Source organism: Panthera uncia (genome assembly GCF_023721935.1).
Source record: "Panthera uncia isolate 11264 chromosome A1 unlocalized genomic scaffold, Puncia_PCG_1.0 HiC_scaffold_17, whole genome shotgun sequence".
Lineage (NCBI taxonomy): Eukaryota > Metazoa > Chordata > Mammalia > Carnivora > Felidae > Panthera > Panthera uncia.
This window is the reverse complement of record NW_026057577.1, coordinates 88031373-88055390: the sequence shown is the minus strand read 5'-3', so window position 1 is coordinate 88055390 and position 24018 is coordinate 88031373. Positions and strand designations below refer to the sequence as shown.

The following is a 24018-nucleotide window of genomic DNA, read 5'->3' as shown; positions in this document are numbered from 1 at the left end:
GGTACTGTATGATGAATGAATTTTATGGTACAGGAGTTATATCTCAATAAAGTAGTTACCATAAAAATGAAGAAATAAAGACTTTCTCAAACAAAAGCAGAGAATTGATTGGCAACCAGTCTACATTACAAAAAGTGATTAAAAAAAAAAAGCTTTCCAGCAGAAAGAAAATGAAACTGCACAGAAATTGGGATCTACACAAAGAAATAAACAGCCCTTGAGATAGCACAAATAAACGAAAGTATGGAATTCTTTACTTTTTATTTCCATTACTCTACAAGATAATTAACTATCTAAAACAAAGTATCATCATATTGTGTGTTATATGCAAAACTAAAATGTATGGCAAAAATAACACAAAGTAGGGTAGACAAAAACTGGGAATGTACTGTAGTCTACACTACACATGAAACAACATAACATTATTTGAAGGTGACTGTAATTAAATGTATGTACTATAGACTCTAGCGCAACCCCTAAATTTTTTTTGAAAGAGAGAGTGCAAGCAGGGGAGAGGAGCAAAGGGGCAGAGAAAGAGAAAGCGAGAAAGAGAGAAAGTCTCAAGCAAGCTCCATGCCAGCACAAAGCCCAATGTGGAGCTCGTTCCCACGACCCTAGGATCACTACCCAAGCAGAAATCAAGAGTCAGATGCTCAATCAACTGAGCCACCCAAGTGCCTCAACCACTAAGTATTTTTTAAAAGAGATATAAAAAAAAAAAAAAACCAATTAAAAAAAAAAAAGGAAACCAAAAAAAAAAAAAAAAAAAAAGAAAGAAAAAGAAAAAGTTCAGTTAAGCATCTGACTTCAGCTCAGGTTATAATCTCACAGTTCCTGAATTCAAACCCTACACTGGGCTCTGTGCTGACAACTCAGAGCCTAGAGCGTGCTTCAGATTCTGTGTGTGTGTGTGTGTGTGTGTGTGTGTGTGTGTGTGTGCGCGTGTGTGTGTGTGTGTGTGTGTGTGTGTCTGCCCCTCCCCTGCTCATGCTCTGTCACTCTCTCTCTCAAAAATAGACATCAAAAATTTTTTTTTCATAAAAACAAAGAAAAAGAAAAAAGACAAAGAACAGCTGGAACAAATGGCTCTCAAATGACAGACTTTAATTCAGTAACATCAATAATTACATTAAATGTAAATGTGAAAGACAATTAAAAAACAGGGGGCACCTGGGTGGCTCAGTCAGTTAAGCATCTGACTTTGGCTCAGGTCATGATCTCATGGTTCATGGTTCGAGCCCCACGTTCAGCTCTGTGCTGACAGCTCCAAGCCTGGAGCCTGCTTCCGATTCTCTGTTTCCCTCTCTCTCTGGCCCTCCCCTGCTCATGCTCTGTCTCACTCTCTCTCTCAAAAATAAATAAACATTAAAAAAAAAAAAAAAAGACAACTAAAAGACAAAAGTTGTCAAAATACATTAAAAAGATAAAAAGGATTGTCAGACCAGATAAAAAAACATAACACAACCAAATAAAAAAATAAAACCCAATCTGATTGTAAAGATCCAGAATAACCAAACAGGCAACTATCAACAGTCCACCAATGATGACATAAATTTAACTATCAATTGATAAAGATTACCACATCCCAAAAAATAACTATTATCAATTTTCAATACTGAAAATAACTTGAGTACATTCAACAGATCTAACCTAGTGACAAGCTACCTCTAGACATAATGGAATGATTTCACAACAATGAACTGTGTGTGGTCAATTTTACAAGGCTAAGAATTCTACCTTAAATCACTGAAATTCAAATTAACAGTGAAATAAAGCCTTGTTTATTTTCAATCAACCTTTGTAATAATTTCAACTAGTTTTCATATCTTTTGAAAAATTCACTGAAATGAACACTTCACATCACATTAAAATGCCAAAAATAATAATGAAGTAACTTTACAAAGCAAAATCTACAACGAAAAAATTTTTGTGATACTGTGACCTACACTAATAAATATATGTTTGACCTTTGTTCCCTGGCACAGCGCTCCTAAAACCCTTGGAATTTCCTGAGTGAAAAGAACAATAAAGGCATCTTCTGTTATTCATAACGATCCCTTTCAACCGTACCTGAGTTTATGTTAATGCATTTACTTTGGGAAAGCCTCTCAGGATGCAGGAACCAACCACGGGATTAGAGGACTGAAACTTTCATCCCTGTCCCCTAGCCTTGAGGGAAGGGAGAGGGGCTGGCTGGAGGCTGAACCAATCAGCAAAGGCCAATTATTTAATCACTCATGCCTGCATAATGAAGTTTCCATAAAAATCTGTAAACTACAGGGTCTGGAGAGCTTCTAGGTTAGTGAAGATACTGGAAAGGTGACATAACTGGAAAGGACGTGCAAGCTCTGCAGCCCTTCCCTCATATCTTGCCCTATACACCTCTGCCATCTACCTGTTCCTGCACTACATCCCTTATAATAAACCAGTCATCTGGTAGGTAAACAGTTTCGCTGAGTACTGTGAGCCATTCTAGCAAATTAATCAAACCCGAGGAGGGGGTCAAATGAACCACTTTATAGCCAGTCAGGCATATGCACAGGTAACGACATGGACTTGCAGTTGCCATCAAAAGTGAAGGCAGACCTGTGGGATCTGACACTATCTCCAGGCAGGCAGTGTCAGAATTGGTTAAACTGGGATACCAGACAGGGTCTGACTGAGAACTAGAGAATTGTTTGGTGTGGGGGAAAACCCCCAACACGTGTGATGACCACAGTGAAGTGTTAAGAGTAGAGAAGACACAGAAGAATTTCTCCCTTACAATTTTAATGAATGTTAACAGGAAAGCCCACGGGCCCAAAATGCCATCACTTGTGCCAGGCCAAGTCACCAAACTGGGGCTTAATATCTAATCTAACTGTAGTTTCAACTTCCCCCATTAATGTAAGTCTTAACCTGTAAATCAGGAATATTCTGATTAAGTACCAATGAGATAATCTATCACATAAACTCTCTCCATCCCCCAAAGGAAAATGACATAATCTACCTAATAAGACCCCTGTCCTTCCCAGTAAGAGAAAGTGATCTTGCCTGAAACAATCCTTTTTTTTTTTTTTTTTGCTATTAATTTTCTTGCCCCACCCTCCTTCCTATAAAAAGCTTCCATTTCAAACAGCTCCTCAGAGCATCCCTCTACTTGCCAGATGGAATGTTGCCTGATTCATGAATCATTTAATAAGCCAATCAGATCTTCAAATTTACTTGGTTGAATTTTGTTTAACATGATAAAAATAGTACCATTATAATAGGTACCATTATTTGAGCCACTGTTATATCTGTATTTTATTGGTAAGAAAAAACAGCTAGAAAAAAAAAAGAAAGAAAGAAAACAGAGGTAGTCTGAAAGTACTAATCTGCCTAAAGACTATATACTAAGGGCTGAAACAAGGATTCAAATCCAAGTATGCCTAACTCTGAAGTTCACATTTTTAATTTGAACCCTCTACGCATAAGTCAACTGTGTAAGCTATAGGTAACAGTGAATCCTAAAAATTTCAAAAGAATCCAGAATAAATAGGCACATACATCCTTAATCTGACAAACCTCTTCCTAATGAAGAAACTAGTATCAATTCTATGCTGCAATTTTCAAAGTATTCTCAACACAAAAATGAAAACATACGTGCAATTTTTCTTTTAGCCAAACACTTTGTTCTATTTGACTGTTTTGTCTTCATTTTCTGCAATCCATTCTCTTCCTTTGGTTCCTGTTGCAAAATAAGAAATATCATCAGAATGGCTACGATTACAAATAGTACTCTTTCCACATCTTCTACAACTAATAGAGGCCAATGAACCTCTGCAGAATCAGTGGCTATTGTAAATGTTCACAGAAAACATCAGAAATAGATCCCTTATGGTACAAAAAAGAAAACATGTAAATCTGAAACAAAAATCATAAAAACTGAAAGACATAATATATTGACACTATCATGTGTCAAATGGACACTCATGTAAATATCTGCATAACACCATTAAACATGCACTAAAGTACAGGGAAAGTTTGATTCAGATTTAAAAATGAGTATGATTAAAGTCAGTGTGTACTCATTTATTTTAAATTAGTACCTAAAAACCAACAGAGCAGGGCACCTGGGTGGCTCAGTTGGTTAAGTAAAACTCTTGGTTTGAACTCATGTCATAATTTCAGTTTGTGGCTTCGAGCCCCAAGTCAGGCTCCAGGCTGGCAGTGCAAAGCTTGCTTAGGATTCTCTTTCTCTCTCCTCCTCTCTCTGACCCTCCCGTCTACTCACACACTCTGTCTCTCAAAATACACAGATAAACTAAAAAAAAAAAAAAAAAAAAGCAATAGAGCTGGGGAAAACTATGTTACATAATTATTAAGAAAAGTACTAATTTTCTTTATATATAAAGAGCTCTTACAATCAATAAAAAGACCAATATTTAACCTCCTCCCTTACTTTTTTAAAAATTTTTTTTGTGGGGCGCCTGGGTGGCTCAGTCGGTTAAGCATCCGACTTCAGCTCAGGTCACGATCTCACGGTCCATGAGTTCGAGGCCCGCATCAGGCTCTGAGCTGTCAGCACAGAGCCCGACGCAGAACTTGAACCCACAAACTGAGATCATGACCTGAGCTGAAGTCGGACTCCTAACCAACTGAGCCACCCAGGAGCCCCTCCTCCCTTACTTTTAAACATAGGGAACAAACAGAGGGTTGCTGGAGGGGTTTTGGGAGGGGGGATAGGCTAAGTGAGTAAGGAGCATTAAGGAATCTACTCCTGAAATCACTGTTGTACTATATGCTAACTAACTTGGATGTAAATTTAAAGATAAAAAATAAATAAAAAATAACCTCTGCCTTTAGCAAAACACATAATATATCTCATAAGGAAAAATACACAAGGGGCTCGTAAGTATATGAAAAGATGCTCGACCTCACTTTGAACATCTAAATCAAAATAATTACATACTTTTTTAAACCTATATTAATAGTAAAAGAAAATGTGTTATAAATCACTTTATGTGGGGAAACAGGTACTCTTATGCTAGATGGGATAAGATGGGTGGAATATGGTTAGAAGGTAAATTGGCAATAACCTCTGAAATCATAAATGTACAAACTCTTTGTCCACCAATATACTTCTAGCAATTTATACTACAGATACACTCACACATAAGCACAAAGATGTGTGCACAATAATGTTGAGAGTAGAATATTCTGTCACTGTAAAACCTGAATCAATGCTACTGAAAACATGATCTACAGATGAGCACACTCCTTGTTATTGCTCTAACAAAATAAGCATAGAAAATGAGAACATGCACTTAGAAACTTACAGCAATCTGACACTGCCAAAATATCCAAGCACATGATGAGTGGATTTCCATTTGCAGAAGGACCATGTTATATGCGGTATGTTAAATTTATTCAGTAAAATCCAAAATATTATAAATATGTGAGAAAATGCAAACATTAATTTAATAACATTATCACTTTAAGTTTTAATCAAGCCTGTTTTAATTATACTTTAATATGATTAAATGAAAGAAATAAAGCTCACATTATGTTCAAAATATATTATTCTTTTTTATTAGAAAGAGAGAGAGAACATGAATGCGGGAGGGGGGAAAGGGGCAGAGGGAGACAGAATCTTAAGCAGACTCCACGCTCAGCACAGAGCCTGACACAGGGCTCGATCCCACAACCCTGGGATCATGACCTGAGCCAAAATCAAGAGTCAGACACTCAACCAACTGAGCATCTCCCATACAATCAATAATCTTATTGACTAATTATTTTTAATCTTAATTAGATTTAAAAACAAGCTTCACTGACTTCTGTCATCAAAAAACCCCAAATCTTTCTGAATGCCGCGGTAGCAGTAAAATAAAGTGATTGTGAGGAGACAAAGGGCAAAACTTTCATTCTAGTTTTAGTCAGAAATATGATCCTTCACATACTAAGTTTGGTTTTGTACCCACAACTGATGGTGAAGTAAGATAATCAGAGCATCTTGGGCACCTGGGTGGCTCAGTCATTAAGCTTCTGACGTCGGCTCAGATCATGATCTCACGGTTCATGAATTTGAGTCCCACATCACGTAAGCTTGAGCCCTGCTGAATTCAGGTGAGCTCAAGCCCATTTCGGGTGCGCTCAAGTCCTGCTTCAGGTGAGTACAAACCCCGCATTGGGTGAGCACGAGCCCCCCAAAATTTTTTTTTATAAATTCAGAGGTGCCTGAGTGGCTTAGTCAGTTAAGCTTCTGACTTGGTTCAGGTCATGATCTCACAGGTCAAGAGACTGAGCCCCATGACAGGCCCTGTGCTGACAAAGTGGAGCCTGCTTGGGATTCTCTCTCTCTGCCCCTTCCCTGCTTACATGCGCACATGCACACATTCTCTCTCTCTCAAAATAAATAAATAAACATTTAAGAAAAAAAAGAAGAAAAGGGCATCTAGGTGGCTCAGTCAGTTGAGCATTCGATTCTGCATTTCAGCTCAGGTTATGATTTCACGGTTCGGAAGAATGAGTCTTGCATCAGGCTCAGTGCTGGCAACGTGGAGTCTGCTTGGGATTCTCTCTCTGCCTCTCCCCTGCTTGTGCTCTCTCTCTTTCTCTCTAAAAATGAATGAATAAACTTGAAGAAAAAAAAATTTAAAGACACTTAATGTCTAAAACAAACAAAAAAAACTTTCCTAAATGCCAAAAAATATGCCAAAACAAAGAGCCAAAACAGCAAAGAATATAAAATAGATATAGAGAATATAAGGTAATCTAATAAAACGCAATTCAAGATTACATACAAAGACAGAACTATAATAAAGTGATCCAGAATGGCTGAAAATGAAAAAATTTTAAAACAATGGAAATCATCTAAATCTGAATTTCTCCACAAATCCTCCAGAAAAACCACAAGACCACAAAGGCAAGAAAAAACGCCAACTATGACCAGTGTCTTCAGCATTATTATGAGACAGAACAAACCACAAACATCATATAAGCAGCAAGCAATAAATAAAAATAAATTCCAACAGAACATCCATTGCTGCTGCAACCCTGTGGGTGCACAAAATAGAGGAAGGAGACACTTAAGAGACTCCATGAAAAAGAAGAACTTAAAGCACAGAAAACATTACCCTGATTAGACAGTCTAACACTAAGGCCAAACACTAAGCAAAGGTCCAAGATATGGTACTTCACATAATTAGCTACAATAAAGTGCTTAAAGGTGAGAAGAACCAAAAGTGGCAACCACAGGGATGCAGTGTTACTGGAAGGGAGGGAGATAAACCAGGAAGAACTGCTGCCCTCTGAGTCATAGAAAGAAAACAAAGGAAGGAGAAACAAAAAGGAAGACTCCTGAAGAAAAAAGGAAAAAAAAAGGACATGTCAATCTATCTTCCCCACCCTAACAATTCACTAATATCAACAGTATATTCCATAAAAGAAATTACACTTCACTAAAGATACAAAGGGGAACTTTTAAAAAAATTTTTTTTCAACGTTTTTTATTTATTTTTGGGACAGAGAGAGACAGACAGAGCATGAACGGGGGAGGGGCAGAGAGAGAGGGAGATACAGAATCTGAAACAGGCTCCAGGCTCCAAGCCATCAGTCCAGAGCCTGATGCGGGGCTCGAACTCACAGACCGCGAGATCGTGACCTGGCTGAAGTCGGACGCTTAACCGACTGCGCCACCCAGGCGCCCCAAAGGGGAACTTTTAAAGTAGGACATCTGCCCAGTAAATGACAGAAGTAAAAAAAGAAATTCCAAACTAAGCAAATGTAAACCAAAAAGAAAATGCAAAAAAACCTATTTCAGCTTATGAACATTATTATCCCCCCTACTAAACACCACCATAGAAAAGAAAATACAATGTTCCAATAGATTACAAAGAAGCATCCAGAAATTAAGAAAAACAGAATCTGGGGCACCTGGGTGGCATAGTTAAGCATCCAACTCTTGATTTTGGCTCAGGTCATGATTTCATAGTCATGGCATCAAGCCCTGCATTAGGCTCTGCACTAAGCATGGAGCCTGCTTAAGATTCTCTTCTCCCTCTACCCCTCTCCCCTGCTTGTGCTCTGTATCAAGAAAGAAAAGAAAAGAAAAAAGAAAAGGAAAAAAAAGAAAAACAGAATCAGAATCTAAAAACACAAACCGTAACCAGACAAAAATAAAAACCAAATGAAATCAAAGTTGGTAAAACTCAGGAAAGAAACTGAAGACAGACAAAACCATCTCAAAAAAAGAAAACTGAATTACTGCGTCTCCAAAGGTAAACAGATTCAAGTATAATTTAAAGATGCTCATTAAAGAAATGTAAGAAAGTAAAAGAATGAAAAAAATAACCTGCAGGATATATTGTTCAGAGAAAAAATCAAAATGCAAATATGTATACTACATTTCACATATAAAAAACTAATATTAAGAAAACATGTGTGGGCTTAATTTTCTTTAAAGCAACATCAACAAGAATTAACAAGTAATAAAACTGATTATCAACAGGGAAAGGGATATGGAATAGGTAAGTACAGGATAGAGAGCAATGTGATTTAAGTATACCTTTCTCTGCAGATTTTATGTGTCCAACAGGGCAAACATTCTACATATGCAAAAATTAAAGAAGGATGGGGAGAAAACTCAAAATCAATGCAAAAAAATCTGAAAGATAGTAAATTTTTTAAAAATTTTTTAATGTTTATTTTTGACAGACAGAGCATGAGTGGGGGAGGGGCAGAGAGAGAGGGAGACACAGAATCCGAAGCAGGCACCAGGCTCTGAGCTGTCAGCACAGAGCCCGACGCGGGGCTCGAACTCACAGACCGCAAGATCATGACCTGAGCCGAAGTCGGACGCTCATCCAACTGAGCCACCCAGGTGCCCCGAAAGATGGTAAATTTTAAAGTACCTCAATAACTTTATTAAATATTAATGGTTCTAAAACAACACTTTTAAAAACAATGTCAGTTTATATAAAAATACAAAGACGAAACTGTGCTGTACAAGAAACCCAATCAAAGGACACGGGTGACTCAGTTGGTTAAGCATCCAACTCTTGATTGTGGCTCAGGTCATGATCTCAGGGTTGGTGAGATTGAACCCTGTGTGAAGGATTCTCTCCCTCTCTCTCTCTCTCAAAAATAAATAAATAAAGCTTAAAAAAAAACAGAAACGCAATCAAAATATAAAAACATAGGTTAAAAGTTAAAACACCAACATATGGTGTTAGGAAAACTGGATACCCATATGCAAATGAAGAAAGCTGGACCCCTATCTTCTTTTTTCTTTCTTTCGGTGAGTGTGTGTGTGTGATTACCTGCTTTTTTTTTTTTTTAAACCCAAGTTAGTTAACATAGTGTAATAATGGTTTCAGGAATAGAATTTAGTGATTCATCACTTACATATAACACCCAGTGCTCATCCCAACAAGTGCCCTCCTTAATGCCTATCACCCATTTAGCCCATCCCCTCACCCAACACCCTGCCAACAACCTCAGTTTGTTCTCCGTATTTAAGAGTCTCTTATGGTTTGTCTCCTGTTTTTATCTTATTTTTGCTTCCCTTAACCTATGTTCATCTGTTTTGTTTCTTAAATTCCACATGTGAGTGAAATCATATATTTATCTTTCTCTGACTTCTTTTGCTTAGCATAATACACTCTAGTTCATATTGCTGCAAATGGCAAGATTTCATTCTTTTTGATCGCCAAGTAATATTCCATTATATATACATATGTCACATCTTCTTTATCCATTCATCTGTCGATAGACATTTGGGCACTTTCTACACTTTAGCTATTGCAGACAGTGCTGCTATAAACATTGGGGTGCATGTGCCCCTACGAAACAGCACTCCTGTGCCCTCTAGATAAATACCTAGTAGTACAATTTATCTACAATTACAATTACTACTACGATTTAGTAGTACATAGGGTATTTCTATTTTTAACTTTTTGAGGAACCTCCATACTGTTTTTCAGAGTGGCTGCACCAGTTTGCACTCTCACCAACAGCGTAAAAGAGATCCTTTTTCTCCGCATCCCTGCCAACATCTGTTGTTGCCTGAGTTGTTAATGTTAGCCATTCTGATTGGTGTGAGGTGGTATCTCATTGCGGTTTTGATTTGTATTTCCCTGATGATGAGTGATGTTGAGCATTTTTTCACATGTCTGTTAGCCATCTGGATGTCTTCTTCGGGAAAGTGTCTATTCATGTCTTTTGCCCATTTCTTTGCTGGATTATTTGTTTTTTGGGCATTGTGTTTGAGAAGTTCTTTATAGATTTTAGATACTAACCCTTTATCAGATAAGTCATTCACAAGTACCTTCTCCCATTTGGTTGGCTGCCTTTTAGTTTTGCTGACTGTTTCCTCCGCTGTGCAGAAGCTTTTTATTTTGATGAGGTCCCAGTAGTTCATTTTTTCTTTTGTTTCCATTGCCTCCAGAGATGTGCTGAGTAAGAAGTTACTGCAGCCGAAGTCAAAGAAGTTTTTGCCTGCTTTCTCCTCAAGGGTTTTGATGGCTTCCTGTCTTACGTTTAGATCTTTCATCCATTTTGAGTTTATTTTTGTATATGGTGTAAGAAAGTGGTCCAGGTTCATTCTTCTACGTGTTGCTGTCCAGTTTTCCTAACACCTTTTGCTGAAGAGACTTTTTTCCATTGGATATTCTTTCCTGCTTTGTCAAAGATTAGTTGGTCATATGTTTGTGGTCCATTTCCGGGTTCTCTATTCTGTTCCATTGATCTATATATCTGTTTTTGTGCCAGTACCATACTGTCTTGATGTTTATAGCTTTATAATACAGCTTTAAGTTCAGGACTGTGATGCCTCCAGCTTTAGTTTTCTTTTTCAATATTATTTTGGCTACTCAGGGTCTTTTCTGATTCCATACAAATTTTAGAATTGTTTGTTCTAGCTCTGTAAAGAATGCTGGTGTTATTTTGAATTCAGCTGCAAGTCATAAAATCAGTGTACAGAAATCAGTTGCATTTCCATACACCAATAATGAAGCAGCAGAAAGAGAAATAAAGGAATCAATGCCATTTACCATTGCACCAAAAATCATAAAATACATAGGAATAAATTTAACCAAAGAGGTGAAAAATCTATACAGTGAAAACTACAGAAAGCTTATGAAAGGAATTGCAGAAGACTCACAAAAAATGGAAAAACATTCCATGTTCATGGATTGGAAGAACAAATACTGTTAAAATGTCAATAGTACCCAAAGCAATCTACATATTCAAAGCTGGATCCCTATCTCACATCATATACAAAAGCTAACACAAAGTGGATAAAAGACCTAAATGTAAAAGCTACAATATTAAAACTCTTAGAAGAATAGTGGGGAGAGCTTCATAACACTTGATTTGGTAATGATAACCTGGATATGACACCAAAAGCACAAGCAACAAAAGAAAAAACAAACCAACTTAATTATAGCAAAACTTAAAAACTACTGGGCATCAAGGTACTATTAACAGAGTAAAAAAGCAACCTGCAGAGTCTGAGAAAATATTTACAAACCATGTATCTGAAAAGGAGTTAATATCCACAGTATATAAAAACTCCTACAACTAACCAACAATGTGAATATATTTAATGCCACTGAACTGTACACCTAAAATGGTTAAAATGGTAAATTTTATATGTATTTTAAACTACACAAGACATGCATGCACACATACACATATGTCTACCTCGTACCATATACAAAAATTAGCTCAAAATGAATCAAAGAGCAAAAACTATAAACATTTAAGACTATCATGACTCTATTTGCCAAAAAAATTTTAGTTATAACATCAAAAGTACAAACAACAAAGCAAAAGAAATAAACCAGACTTCATCAAAATTTACAGCTTTTCTGCATCAAAGAACACCATCAACAAAGTGAAAAAGACAACTCAGAGAATGGAAGAAAATATCTGCAAATCACATATATAAGGATTTAATAGGCACAATATAAAAATTAACACCATTCAACAACAAACACTTGCAACTAATAAATGGGCAAAGAACTTAGATATTTCTTAGATATGGCCAAGAAGCATATAAAAAGATGATCTAGATCATTAGACATTAGGAAAATGCAAATCAAAACCACAATGTGATAACCACTATACACTCAGTAAAGTGGTTATAATAATTTCCCGTAAAGATTTTATTTTTAAGTAATCTCTACACACAACATGGGGCTTGAACTCACAGCCCCGAGATCAAGAGTTGCACAACTTTTCCAACTGAACCAGCCAGGCATCCTTATAATAATTATTTTTTAAAAAAACACAGAAAATAACAAGTGTTGCCAAGGATGTGGAGAAATTAGAATCCTAGTATATTGTTGATATAAGTATAAAATGGTGTAGCTGCTATTAAAAAAAAAAAAAGGGAATGAAGTACTGACACATGCTATGACATGGATGAACTTTAAAACATATGTTAAGTGACAGAAGCCAGTCACAAAAGACCAAATATGGTATGATTCCATTTATATGGCATGCCCAGAATGGGCAAACCCATAGAGACAGAAGTAGATGAGTGGTTGCCTAAGGCTGGATGTTGACAGGGAAATGGAGAGTGACTGCTAATGGGAACAGGTTTCTTTTTCAGTTACTGAAAATGCTACAAAATTGATAGTGGTTATAGCTGCACAACTATGAATATATTAAAAACCACTGGATTACACTTTAAGTTAGTGAATTATATAATGTGTGAATCATATTTGTGAGACAAAGTTGTTGTATCAAAACAAAGAAGAATGGTGACAGTCGAGTCAGGATAGATATTGGAGGTTTGAGGACAGCAGAGGAGAAGCAACAGAGTTTCTGGGACAGTAGAGGAATAAACAGACTGTGGAAACATGTGGATTGCTAGGCAGTACTGAGGGGCCACTTGAGGTCTATGGTCTTAAATATAATGTGAACCCAGTCAGCATTGTTTTCCTGCTTACGTAGGGACACAAATAAATAGACGGAGGGTTGGATTTAACCAAAATTGGGTTTTGCCAGGGAGTACAACAGAAATTAGAAGTGAGTTGAGAGAATATTCAAGGGAATTGTTAATATGATAACAATTAAATCTAAATTAGTGAGAAGTGAGGACATGACAGGGTAATGGACAATGAAAAAGTGATAGTCTGGAATTAGACATCCTAGTGTGGCTGAAGGATTATTGCAGTTAGGGTATTAGAGGGAGTGAGTTGGAAAAGATAGGTGGTGGTGATCACCAAAGAATGGGAGATCTGAAAACAAGATCTTGGAAGTGCCACAATTATTACTGACAGGTTCAACCAGGGTTGAGGAACCAGAGAACACAGAAAATGAACTGGCTGTTTCCTTATTTCTCCCAAGGATGGTACATAACCGAAACCATTCTAGATGCAAAAGACAGAGGTTAATTCATTACATACAGTGGATGTCTTGGGCATTAGGCTTACTTCTCTCTCTGAACCCCACTTGAGAAAGGCTGAGATGGTATGATCCATGGGAGTTGATGGCCAAAAGGACAGGGAACTGAGAGGCCAGCATACTGGACAGATCATACCTTAGGTTGAACCTACAAAAACTGCAACTTCATATGATTCAGTCTAATAAGTAGCTGTTAAAATTGTCAATGAATGGTCATGAAGTGGGATGGTTGGTGAGGGGCAGGTGACCCGGAGGATAGAAGATGACTACTTCAGGGGTGGGGTAGCAGGCCTACCACAATGGTTTGTGTTTCAAACTAGGTTTTTCTAGTAAGTCTGGAAACAAGTAAGAGGGTACTTACCCCACCTCCAGGTCAGTAGTACTGTCGTGAAACAAAGAAGAAACAGCCAGTACTTGAGAAAGTACAAAGAGAAGCAGTAACTTCAGCCATCTGACCTACTCACAAGAAATAGTAAAGTCCTAGAGGCAGCAGGAACACTGCAATGGACTAGACTGTGTCATCACATCTCCCCCTACACCCATCCAAAATTCATACAATGAAGTCCTAATCCCCAACGTATTGATATTTAGACAGTATCTTATAGAATGAGTCACCAGAGAACTTACTCTCTTTCAACCAGTGCATCAGGGAGGAAAAGCCATATAAGTACACAGTGAAAAGGTAGCCATCTACAACACAAGGAGAGGGTCCTCACCAGACAATGACCCTGTTGGCACCTTGATTTTAGACTTCCAGTCTCCAAAACTGTGAGGAAATAAATTTATGTTCTTTAAACCACTTAATCTATAATATTTTGCTATGGCAGCCCAATCACACTGAAAACCATGATACCATGACACCAGATATAAAGTTATACAAAGGACTGAAGAGCACCAAAAATGGAAACCACTGATAAATATATGATTGTTTCTCCTTAGCTTCAAAAACTGATTGTTTAAGCAAAATAATAACAATGTACTATGGGGCTTATAATATATGTACAAGAAAAACACATGACAACAATAACATAAAGTTCAGGGCAAAGTAATAAAAGTAAACTATCATAAAATGCTTATGTTATACATGAGGATGAGGTGGTATAACATCATGAGGTTACATTATGATAGGCAAAAAATAGACATACTAAAATCTCTAAATAAACCATTAAAATAATAAGAGTTATAACCAGTAAGTCAAAAAAGGAAGATGAGATCATAAAAAAGACTTGATTAACACAGAAGAAAACCCAGAAAGTCAAAAAAGGACACAAAGAACAGATGGAAAAAACTGAAAACAAACAGCAAGATGATAGATCCAAATCTAACCTTACCAATAATCACATAAAATGTGAATGGTCTACACAACAAAATTAAAAGCAGTGATGGTCAGATTGGATAATAAAGCAAGACTCAACTATACATGCTAACTATAAGAAATGTACTTTACATGTAAAGATTCAAATAGATTTAAAATAATAGGATGGGGAAAAACAGCATGGAAGACAAGTCAAAAGCAAGCTTAATGGCCACAACATAATGAATGTAACAACAAAGAAAGCAAACACAAACATGAGGCCGACACTAACAAAAAGCCATCCAGCAAAGACACAGAAAAATCTCTGAAGAATTCTACACTAGGTAACTAGGTTGACAGATTTATAACATAAAGATCACTTGAGAAGTTTATAATGGTTTTCATTTGAAATACTGAGACTGCTGAAAAGTTTTAAAATTTTGTAGGCCTATGTTTTGATGTTTAAAACTCACTTTGGGAAAGAAAACTGCTTTACTTTGCTTAAAAGTAACTAAACATTATTGTTCACTGTACTTGTGTAATAGTAAAATCTTATCCTACAGCAAATATGAGGAAATTCCATTTAGAAAATGATAAATTTAGAATTATGGTTGTGACATATATTCAATTAGTGTATATGTTATTGCGTAATTGACAGAAAAAACTTCCACTTGAAAAACTTTGTATAAACCTTTTCCCTAAATATCGTGGGTTTTGTGCAGTTTTTTAAAATCTTGGATTTACAGACTGTCCTTTCACTCATGAGTTTTGTAAAAGGCAAAGAAATTTATGATAGATAAAATATGTTACATCTAGGGGGCGCCTGAGTGGCTCAGTCGATTAAGCATCCAACTCTGATTTCGGCTCAAGTCATGATCACACAGTTCGTGAGTTCAAGCCCCACGTCTGGCTCCATGCTGATAGTGTGGAGCCTGCTTGGGATTCTCTCTCTCCCACTCTCTGCCTCTCCCCTGTTCGCTTGCTCTCAAAATAAATAAAGTTAAAAATAAATGCTACATCCACCTAAGTACGGATTCTTTCCTTTTATCAAAAGTCCATTTTAATCTCCCAGTCTACATGGTGTTGTATTATTTTGCTTCTTTGTAACAATATCTTTATGCCTTTCTGTAACAGAACCAGATACTTAACTAAAGTTGAAGTGACAATTGTACAAAGTACAAAACTTGAAGACAATTTAGTTTTGTGCCTGGGAATTCAGTAAAATCACAGGACTGTCCTGGACAAAACAAAATGGATTATATACAGGAATAAGTCTGGTTTAGGGTTATTAACACTCTTGAAATGAACCATCTAATATCCCTAATAAGCACTAGTAGATAAAATTTAAAACAAAACAAGACAAGTTTGTTTTTAAGTAATATCTCAACTTCCTAAGTTTTCTTTTTAAGTCAAACTCATTAAGGAAGTCATAGAAGTTGTATTTTCTTATTTAGGGAGAAAAAAATCAATCTCTGATACTTACATACTAAATTTAAGTAAATACCGCATTAAAAAAGTAACCTATTTGAAGGTCACCTGAGTGGCTCAGTCGGTTAAGCTTTTGGTCTTTGGCAAAGGTCATGATCTCGCAGTTAGCAGGTTCAAGCCCCACATCAGGCTCTGTGCTGACAGCTCAGAGCCTGGAGCCTGCTTCAGATTCTGTGTCTCCCTCTCTCTCTGTCCCTCCCTCAATGACACTCTGTCTGTCTGTCTCTCTCTCTCTCAAAAATAAATAAAAACATTTTAAAAAATTGAGGGACGCCTGTGTGGCTCAGTTGGTTGAGCGTCCGACTTCGGCTCAGGTCATTATCTCACAATTCATGGGTTTGGGCCCTGTGCATTGGGCTCTGTGCTGACAGCTCAGAGCCTGGAGCAAGCTTCCTATTCTGTGTCTCCCTTCTCTCTGTCCCTCCCCTGTGCTCTGAGCCGAGCTCTGTCTCGTCTTTGTCTTCGTGCTCTGTCTCTCTTTGTCTCTCAAAAATAAATAAACACTAAAAAAACTAAAAAAATTTTTTTTGAAAAAAATTCACTATTGGAAAACATGGCTATATTAAAAGGAAACTTTATTCTCATTTCTGTATCATTTATATGACAGGATTGCAAAGAATGTACACATTCATTTCTTCAAAGCAGCAGAAAAAGTAAAAAGTACTGGCACTTTGAAAGTCTCTATATTAAACCCAATGTTAACATACAACATTTATGGGTATATAGCTAAAGGACAGCATATCAAAAATATTGTTTTGAATATTAGTTCATTGAGTAATTTTCAATAGCTCAAAGACACTTCTCATGTTTGAAAACTAAGTAAATGGGGGGAAATTAAGACAAGATAGTTACAATTTTAGGTCTACGATTTGTAAGTTCCACCAAAAAATAGTATTCGCATGTGACATGTATTATGTTTTAACCTCATGGTTAATTATATTCACCTGTAGATGAAAAATTAAATTATTTCAAAAATTGGATGTTTTGCTTTTCATAGATCTTAAAAAGGAAATAGGACCCGTTGTTTTGAGGGAATTCTATTACATAACACAAACGAGTCATTCTGTATTTGGTCCTTAATACAATTTTAATTTGGACAGATTTATTCTAATTAAGCCATAAATATTAACATATAGGCTTGTTTTGATTAAAGAATTTTCCTATCAATAAAAAAAAAGAGAAGACTGGATAGCTATATAAATGTCATAATAAGTGGATGTCAGAACAAAGGATATCACCAGCAATAAAAAAGATAATCTCATAATGATAAAGGGATCAATTATCAAGAAGAGATAAAATTCTTAAGTTTACATACATAATAATAAAACTTCAAAATATATGAAACGAAAACTGACAATACTGAGAAGAGAGAGACAAATCCACAATTACACACACAGCCTTTATTTAGTATCTCTGTCAAAACAGTTGTAATATTTGCAGAAAATAAGGATATAGATTTGACAACAGTATCAACCAACTTGATTATATTGACAATTATAGGGAAAAAAAAACACAAAAAACACATTCTTCTCAAGTACACATGAAATATTTACCAAGATAAATGATTTTCTGGGCCACAAAACAAAGTTCAATCAATTTGTAAAAGATTCAACTCATATAAAGTACATACGGCCAAAGGAATTAAATTAGAAATCAGTAACAAGGGGCACCTAGGTGGCTCAGTTAAGTGTCCAACTCTTGATTTCAGCTCAGGTCATGATCTCACAGTTCATGAGACTGAACCCCACATGGGACTCCACGCTAACGGCATGGAGCCTGTTTGGGATTCTCTTTCTCCCTCTCTCTCTGCCCCTCCCCCCACTCATGTTCTCTGTGTCTCTCAAAATAAAAAAACAAAATAAAAACTTAAAAAAAAAAGAAATCAGTAACAAAAAAATCTCTAGAAACACTCCCAAGTATTTAGAAAATAACACACTTCTAAATAACCCATAAATCTAAAACAAAAACAAAAAAAAAAAAAACAACAAAAACACAAAGGGAAATTATAAAGTATTTTGAATTGAATAAAAATGAAAACACAACATATAAGAATCTGCAGCATGCTTTAATGGGAAATTATAGCATTAAACACCAATATCAAAAAGAATAAATGTCGGGACATCAGGGTGGCTCAGTCAGTTAAGCATCTGACTCTTGATTTCAACATAGACTCATGATCTCAGGACTAAGATCTAGCCCCAGTGAGATCTAGCCCCATGTCTGGCTCCGTGCTGGTGTGCTGGGCATGGAGCATGCTTAAGATTCTCTCTCTCCCTCTTGCTCTCCCCCTCCCCCACTTGCTCTCTCATTCTCAAAAGAAATAAATGTCTCCAATCAATGACCTTAACTTCCTTCCACATTAAGAAAATAAAATTAGGGGCACCTGGGTGGCTCAGTCAATTGAGCAACCAACTCTTGATTTCAGCTCAGGTTATGATCCCAGGGTTGTGGGTGATTAAGCCCCACAATGGACTCCACACTGAGCATGGAGCCTGCTTAAGATTCTTTAAGAGTGCCTGGGTAGCTCCATCAGTTAAGCATCTGACTCCTGATTTTGACTCAGTTCATGATCTCACAATTCATGAGTTCAAGCCCTGAGTCCATCTCCATGCTGACAGTGGGGAGCCCACTTCGGAATGCTCTCTCCCTCCCTCCCTCTCTGCCTCAGCCCCGATCATTCACTCTCTCTTTCAAACTATAAATAATAAACTTAAAAAAAAAAAAAAAGATTCTCTGTCTCTCCCTCTGCTATTCTCCTCTACTCGTGCACTAAAATAAAAACAAAAAACAAAACAGAAGGAATTAAAGTAAGCAGAAGAAAGGAAATAATAAAAACCAGGGCTACCTGGGTAGCTCAGCCAGTTAAGCATCTGACTTTGGCTCAGGTCATGATCTCACAGTTCATGGGTACCAGCCCTGCATCGGGCTCTATGCTGATAGTTCAGAGCCTGGATCCTGCTTCAGATTCTGTGTCTCCCTTTCTCTCTGCCCCTCCTTTTCTCTCTCTCAAGAATAAATAAACATTTAAAAATTTTTTTTCAAAAAAATAAAAATACCAAAGTAGAAATCAATGAAAGAGGGGCGCCTGGGTGGTTCAGTTGGTTAGGCAACTGACTTCAGCTCAGGACATGATCTCATGGTTCGTGAGTTCGAGCCCCGCGTTGGGCTCTGTGCTAACAGCTCAAAGCCTGGAGCCTACTTCAGATTCTGTGTCTCCCCCTCTCTCTACCCCTCCCCTGCTCACGTGCTATGTCTCTCTGTCTCTCAATAAACAAACATTTAAAAAAATTAGAAAAAAAAGAAATCTAGGGCGCCTGGGTGGCTCAGTCGGTTGAGCGTCCGACTTCAGCTCAGGTCACGATCTCGCGGTCCGTGAGTTCGAGCCCCGCATCGGGCTCTGGGCTGATGGCTCGGAGCCTGGAGCCTGCTTCCGATTCTGTGTCTCCCTCTCTCTCTGCCCCTCCCCTGTTCATGCTCTGTCTCTCTCTGTCTCAAAAATAAATAAACGTAAAAAAAAAAAAAAATTTTTTTTAAAAATCAATGAAAGAGAAAACAGACAAACAATGCAGAAAAATCAATGAACAGAAAGCAATAAAACTGGACTGATTAGGATTAAAGAAATTATATCAGAAACCAGAGAGCTGTTATCATTATACATCTACAGGTTTTAAAAAGGGTAAAGTTAATATTAAAAACAACTTTACATTAGCAATGTAGTGGGAATGGACAAATTCCCTGAAAGACACAATCAAAGCTCACTCAAGAAAGAGTTGACTTAATGGGAATGCAAGCTGGTACAGCCACTCTGGAAAATGGTATGGAGATTCCTCAAAAAACCAAAAATAGAACTACCCTATGACCCAGCAATTGCACTACTAGACATTTATCCAAGGGATACAGGTGTTCTGTTTTGAAGGGACACATGCACCCCCATGTTTATAGCAGCACTATCAACAATAGCCAAAGTATGGAAAGACCCCAAATGTCCATCAATGGATGAATGGATAAAGAAGACGTGGTATATACAATGGAGTATTACTCGGTAATCAAAAAGAATGAAATCTTGCCATCTGCAACTACATGGATGGAACTGGAGGGTATTATGCTAAGTGGAATTAGAGAAGGACAAAAATCATATGACTTCACTCATATGAGGACTTTAAGAGACAAAACAGATGAACATAAGGGAAGGGAAACAAAAATAATATAAAAACAGGGAGGGGGACAAAACAGAAGAGACTCATAAATATGGAGAACAAACTGAGGGTTACTGGAGGGGTTGTGGGAGGGGGGATGGGCTAAATGGGTAAGGGGCACTAAGGAATCTACTCCTGAAATCACTGTTGCTCTATATACTAACCAATTTGGATGTAAATTTAAAAAAATAAAAAATAAAATTAAAAAAACAAGAGTTAACTTAAAAAAATAAAGACTTAACCTGAATAGCCTTATATGTAATAATGAAATCAAAATTGTAGTTAAAATACTTCCCACAAACAAAACTTCAAGCCCCGATGACTTTACTGGTAAATTCTATCAAACACTTAAGTTAGAAATAATACCAATTCTACTGAAACTATCCCAGAAAACTGAAGATGATATATTTTCCAACTCATTCAATAAAGCCCAAATCACCCAACATCAAAACCAAACACAGATATTACGAGAAAACTACAAACTAATAACCCTCATAAACAGAGGTGCAAAAATCCCAATTAAAATTTTATCAAATCAAATCCAACATTATGAAAGGATAATACATCATGAGCAATTGGAGTTTGTCCCAAGAATGCTGAATTTCTTTAACATTCAAAGATCAATGTGATTCACAATATTAAAACGAATTTAAAAAGGATTATTATAAATTCATCTCAATCCATACAGAAAAAGCATTTCACAAAATCTAATATTCATTCCTGATCAAAACTCTCAACTAGTAAACTAGAAACAAAAGAGAACTTCTTCGGGGCATGTGACCATCTCAGTTGGAAGAACATGTGACTCTTAATCTCAAGGTTGTGAGTTTGAGCCCCACATTGGATACAGAGATTACTAAAAAAATAAACTTTTTTTTTAAAAAAAACGAGAACCCGATAAAAGGTATCTATGGAAAAGCTACAGTTAACATCATAATAATGGAAGACTACATGCATTCCTCCTAAGATCAAGAACAAGACCAAGAGGTCTATTCTTGGCATTTTCTATTCAACATTATACAAGAGGTTCCAGTCTGGGAAATCAAAACAACAAAAAGAAATATAAGGAATCCAGATTGCAAAGAAAAAAGGAAAACAGTCTTTATTAATAAATAAACATGGCCATGTAGAAAATTTGATGGAATCTATAAAAATATACTAGAATAAGTTTCCAAGGTTGCAAAATACAAGAAAAAATACAAAAATCATTTCTATGCATATTCTACCAAAAAAAAAAAAAAAAACCTGAAATGTTAAAAGAATTCCATTTACAAAAGCATCAAAAAACATCAAATACCTAGGGTTAAATCTGACAAAAGATGTGAAAGATCTGTATGCTGAAAACTACAAAATATTGCCATGAGATGTTAGAGACAACCTTAAAGAAATAGAAAAATATACCTTACTCATTGTCCAGAAGTCTCCATATTAAGATATTAATTCTCCCTCAAATCGATCTATTAATTCAACATCATTCCAATCAAATAACTAACAAAATTTCTGTAGAACTGGCAAACTGATTTCAAAATTCATGTAGAAATACAAAGGAACTAGAATAGCCAAAAACCTCTAACAAAGATCAAAGAAGACTGACACTGTTTTATTTCAAAAACCTATAGTAATCAGGGGTACCGGGTAGCTCACTCAGTTAAACGTCTCACCTTTGGGCTCAAGTCATGATCTCACAGTCATGAGATGAAGCCCTATGTCAGGCTCTGTGCTGGGCATGGAGCCTGCTTAAGATTCTCTCTCCCCCTCTGCCCCTCCCCCACTCATACTCTCTCTCAAAAGAAAACAAACAAACTTAAAAAGGGGGAGGGGACCTGGCTGGGTCACTTGGCTGAGCATCTGACTCTTGATATGGGCTCAGCTCATGATCCCAGGGTCATGGGATCGAGCCCCACATCAGGCTCCATGTTGAGTGTGGAGTCTGCTTAAGATTCTTTCTCTTTCCTCCTCTGTCCCTCTCCCCTGTTTGTGTGCTTTCTAAAATAAATAAATAAATAAATAAATAAATGCTATAATAATCAAAGCAGCATTATAAACTGAGTTAAGACAGACAAAAAAGATCAGTGGAATAAAGTCTAGAATTAAATTCACATAAATAAACATGACTGATTTTTTTGTTTTAATTTTTTTTTTTAACGTTTATTTATTTTTGAGACAGAGAGAGACAGAGCATGAACGGGGGAGGGGCAGAGAGAGAGGGAGACACAGAATCGGAAGCATGCTCCAGGCTCTGAGCCATCAGCCCAGAGCCCGACGCGGGGCTCGAACTCACGGACCGTGAGATCGTGACCTGAGCTGAAGTCGGACGCTTAACCGACTGAGCCACCCAGGCGCCCCCATGACTGATTTTTAACACAGGTGCAATGGTACAGTGAAGAAAGAAAAGCCTTTCCAACCTACAGTGCTCAAAAAATTGGGTATGATGTTGGGGTGCCTGGGTGGCTCAGTCAGTTGAGCGTCTGACTTCGGCTCAGGTCTCATCTCGCAGTCCGTGAGTTTTAGCCCCGTGTCAGGCTCTGGGCCGACAGCTCAGAGCCTGGAGCCTACCACTGATTCTGCGTGTCCCTCTCTCTCTGTCCCTCCCCCACTCATGCTGTCTCTCTCGCTCTCAAGAATAAATGTTAAAAAAAAAAAAAAAATGGGTATGATGTGCAAAAAAATGAACATGGAGCTATACTACACTATATAAAAATTAACTCAAAATAGATCATACATCTAAATGTAGCACCTAACATAATATTTCTAAAATAAATCACAAGAGACAATCCTTGTGAACTTAGGTTAAGCAATTTCTTTTATTTCCCCCCCCCCCTTGGCACTGTAAGTTTTTTTTTTTAATTTTTTAAATTTACATCCAAGTTAGTTAGCATATAGTGCAACAATGATTTCAAGAGTAGATTCCTTAATGTCCCTTACCCATTTAGCCTATCCCCCTTCCCATAACCCCTCCAGTAACCCTGTTTGTTCTCCATATTTGAGTCTCTTCTGTTTTGTCCCCCTCCCTGTTTTTATATTATTTTTGTTTCTCTTCCCTTATGTTCATCTGTTTTGTATCTTCAATTCCACATATAAGCGAAATCATATGATTTTTGTCTTTCTCTAATTTCGCTTAGCATAATACTCTCTAGTTCCATCCACATAGTTCCAAATGGCAAGATTTCATTCTTTTTAATTGCCAAGTAATATTCCATTGTCTCTATATACCACATCTTCTTTATCCATTCATCCATTGATGGACATTTGGGCTCTTTCCATACTTTGGCTATTGTTGGTAGTGGTGCTATAAACATGGGGATGCATGTGTCCCTTCGAAACAGCATACATACCTGTATCCCTTGGATAAATACCTAGCAGTGCAATTGCTGGGTCATAGGGTAATTCTATTTTTAACTTTTTGAGGAACCTCCATACTGTCTTCCAGAGTGGCTGCACCAGTTTGCATTCTCACCAACAGTGTAAAAGAGATCCACTTTCTCTGCATCCTCGCCAACTTCTGTTGTTGCCTGAGTTGTTAATGTTAGCCATTCTTACTGGTGTGAGGTGGTATCTCATTGTGGTTTGGTTTGTATTTCTCTGATGTCGAGTGACGTTAAGCATTTTTGCATGTGTCAGTGGCCATCTGGATGTCTTGTTTGGAAAAGTGTCTACTCATGT

General features: G+C 37.0%; 1 protein-coding gene across 3 annotated transcripts in view; it reads right to left on the bottom strand.

The window, feature by feature from the left end:
- UIMC1 (ubiquitin interaction motif containing 1) overlaps nt 1-24018 on the bottom strand; it is a 118037-nt gene that overhangs the window by 77573 nt on the left and 16446 nt on the right. For all 3 annotated transcript variants that reach the window (XM_049648620.1, XM_049648622.1, XM_049648621.1), the window contains exon 3: nt 3625-3709. In XM_049648620.1, coding sequence (XP_049504577.1) covers nt 3625-3709 — 85 coding nt within the window. The remainder of the gene's footprint in view (nt 1-3624; nt 3710-24018) is intronic.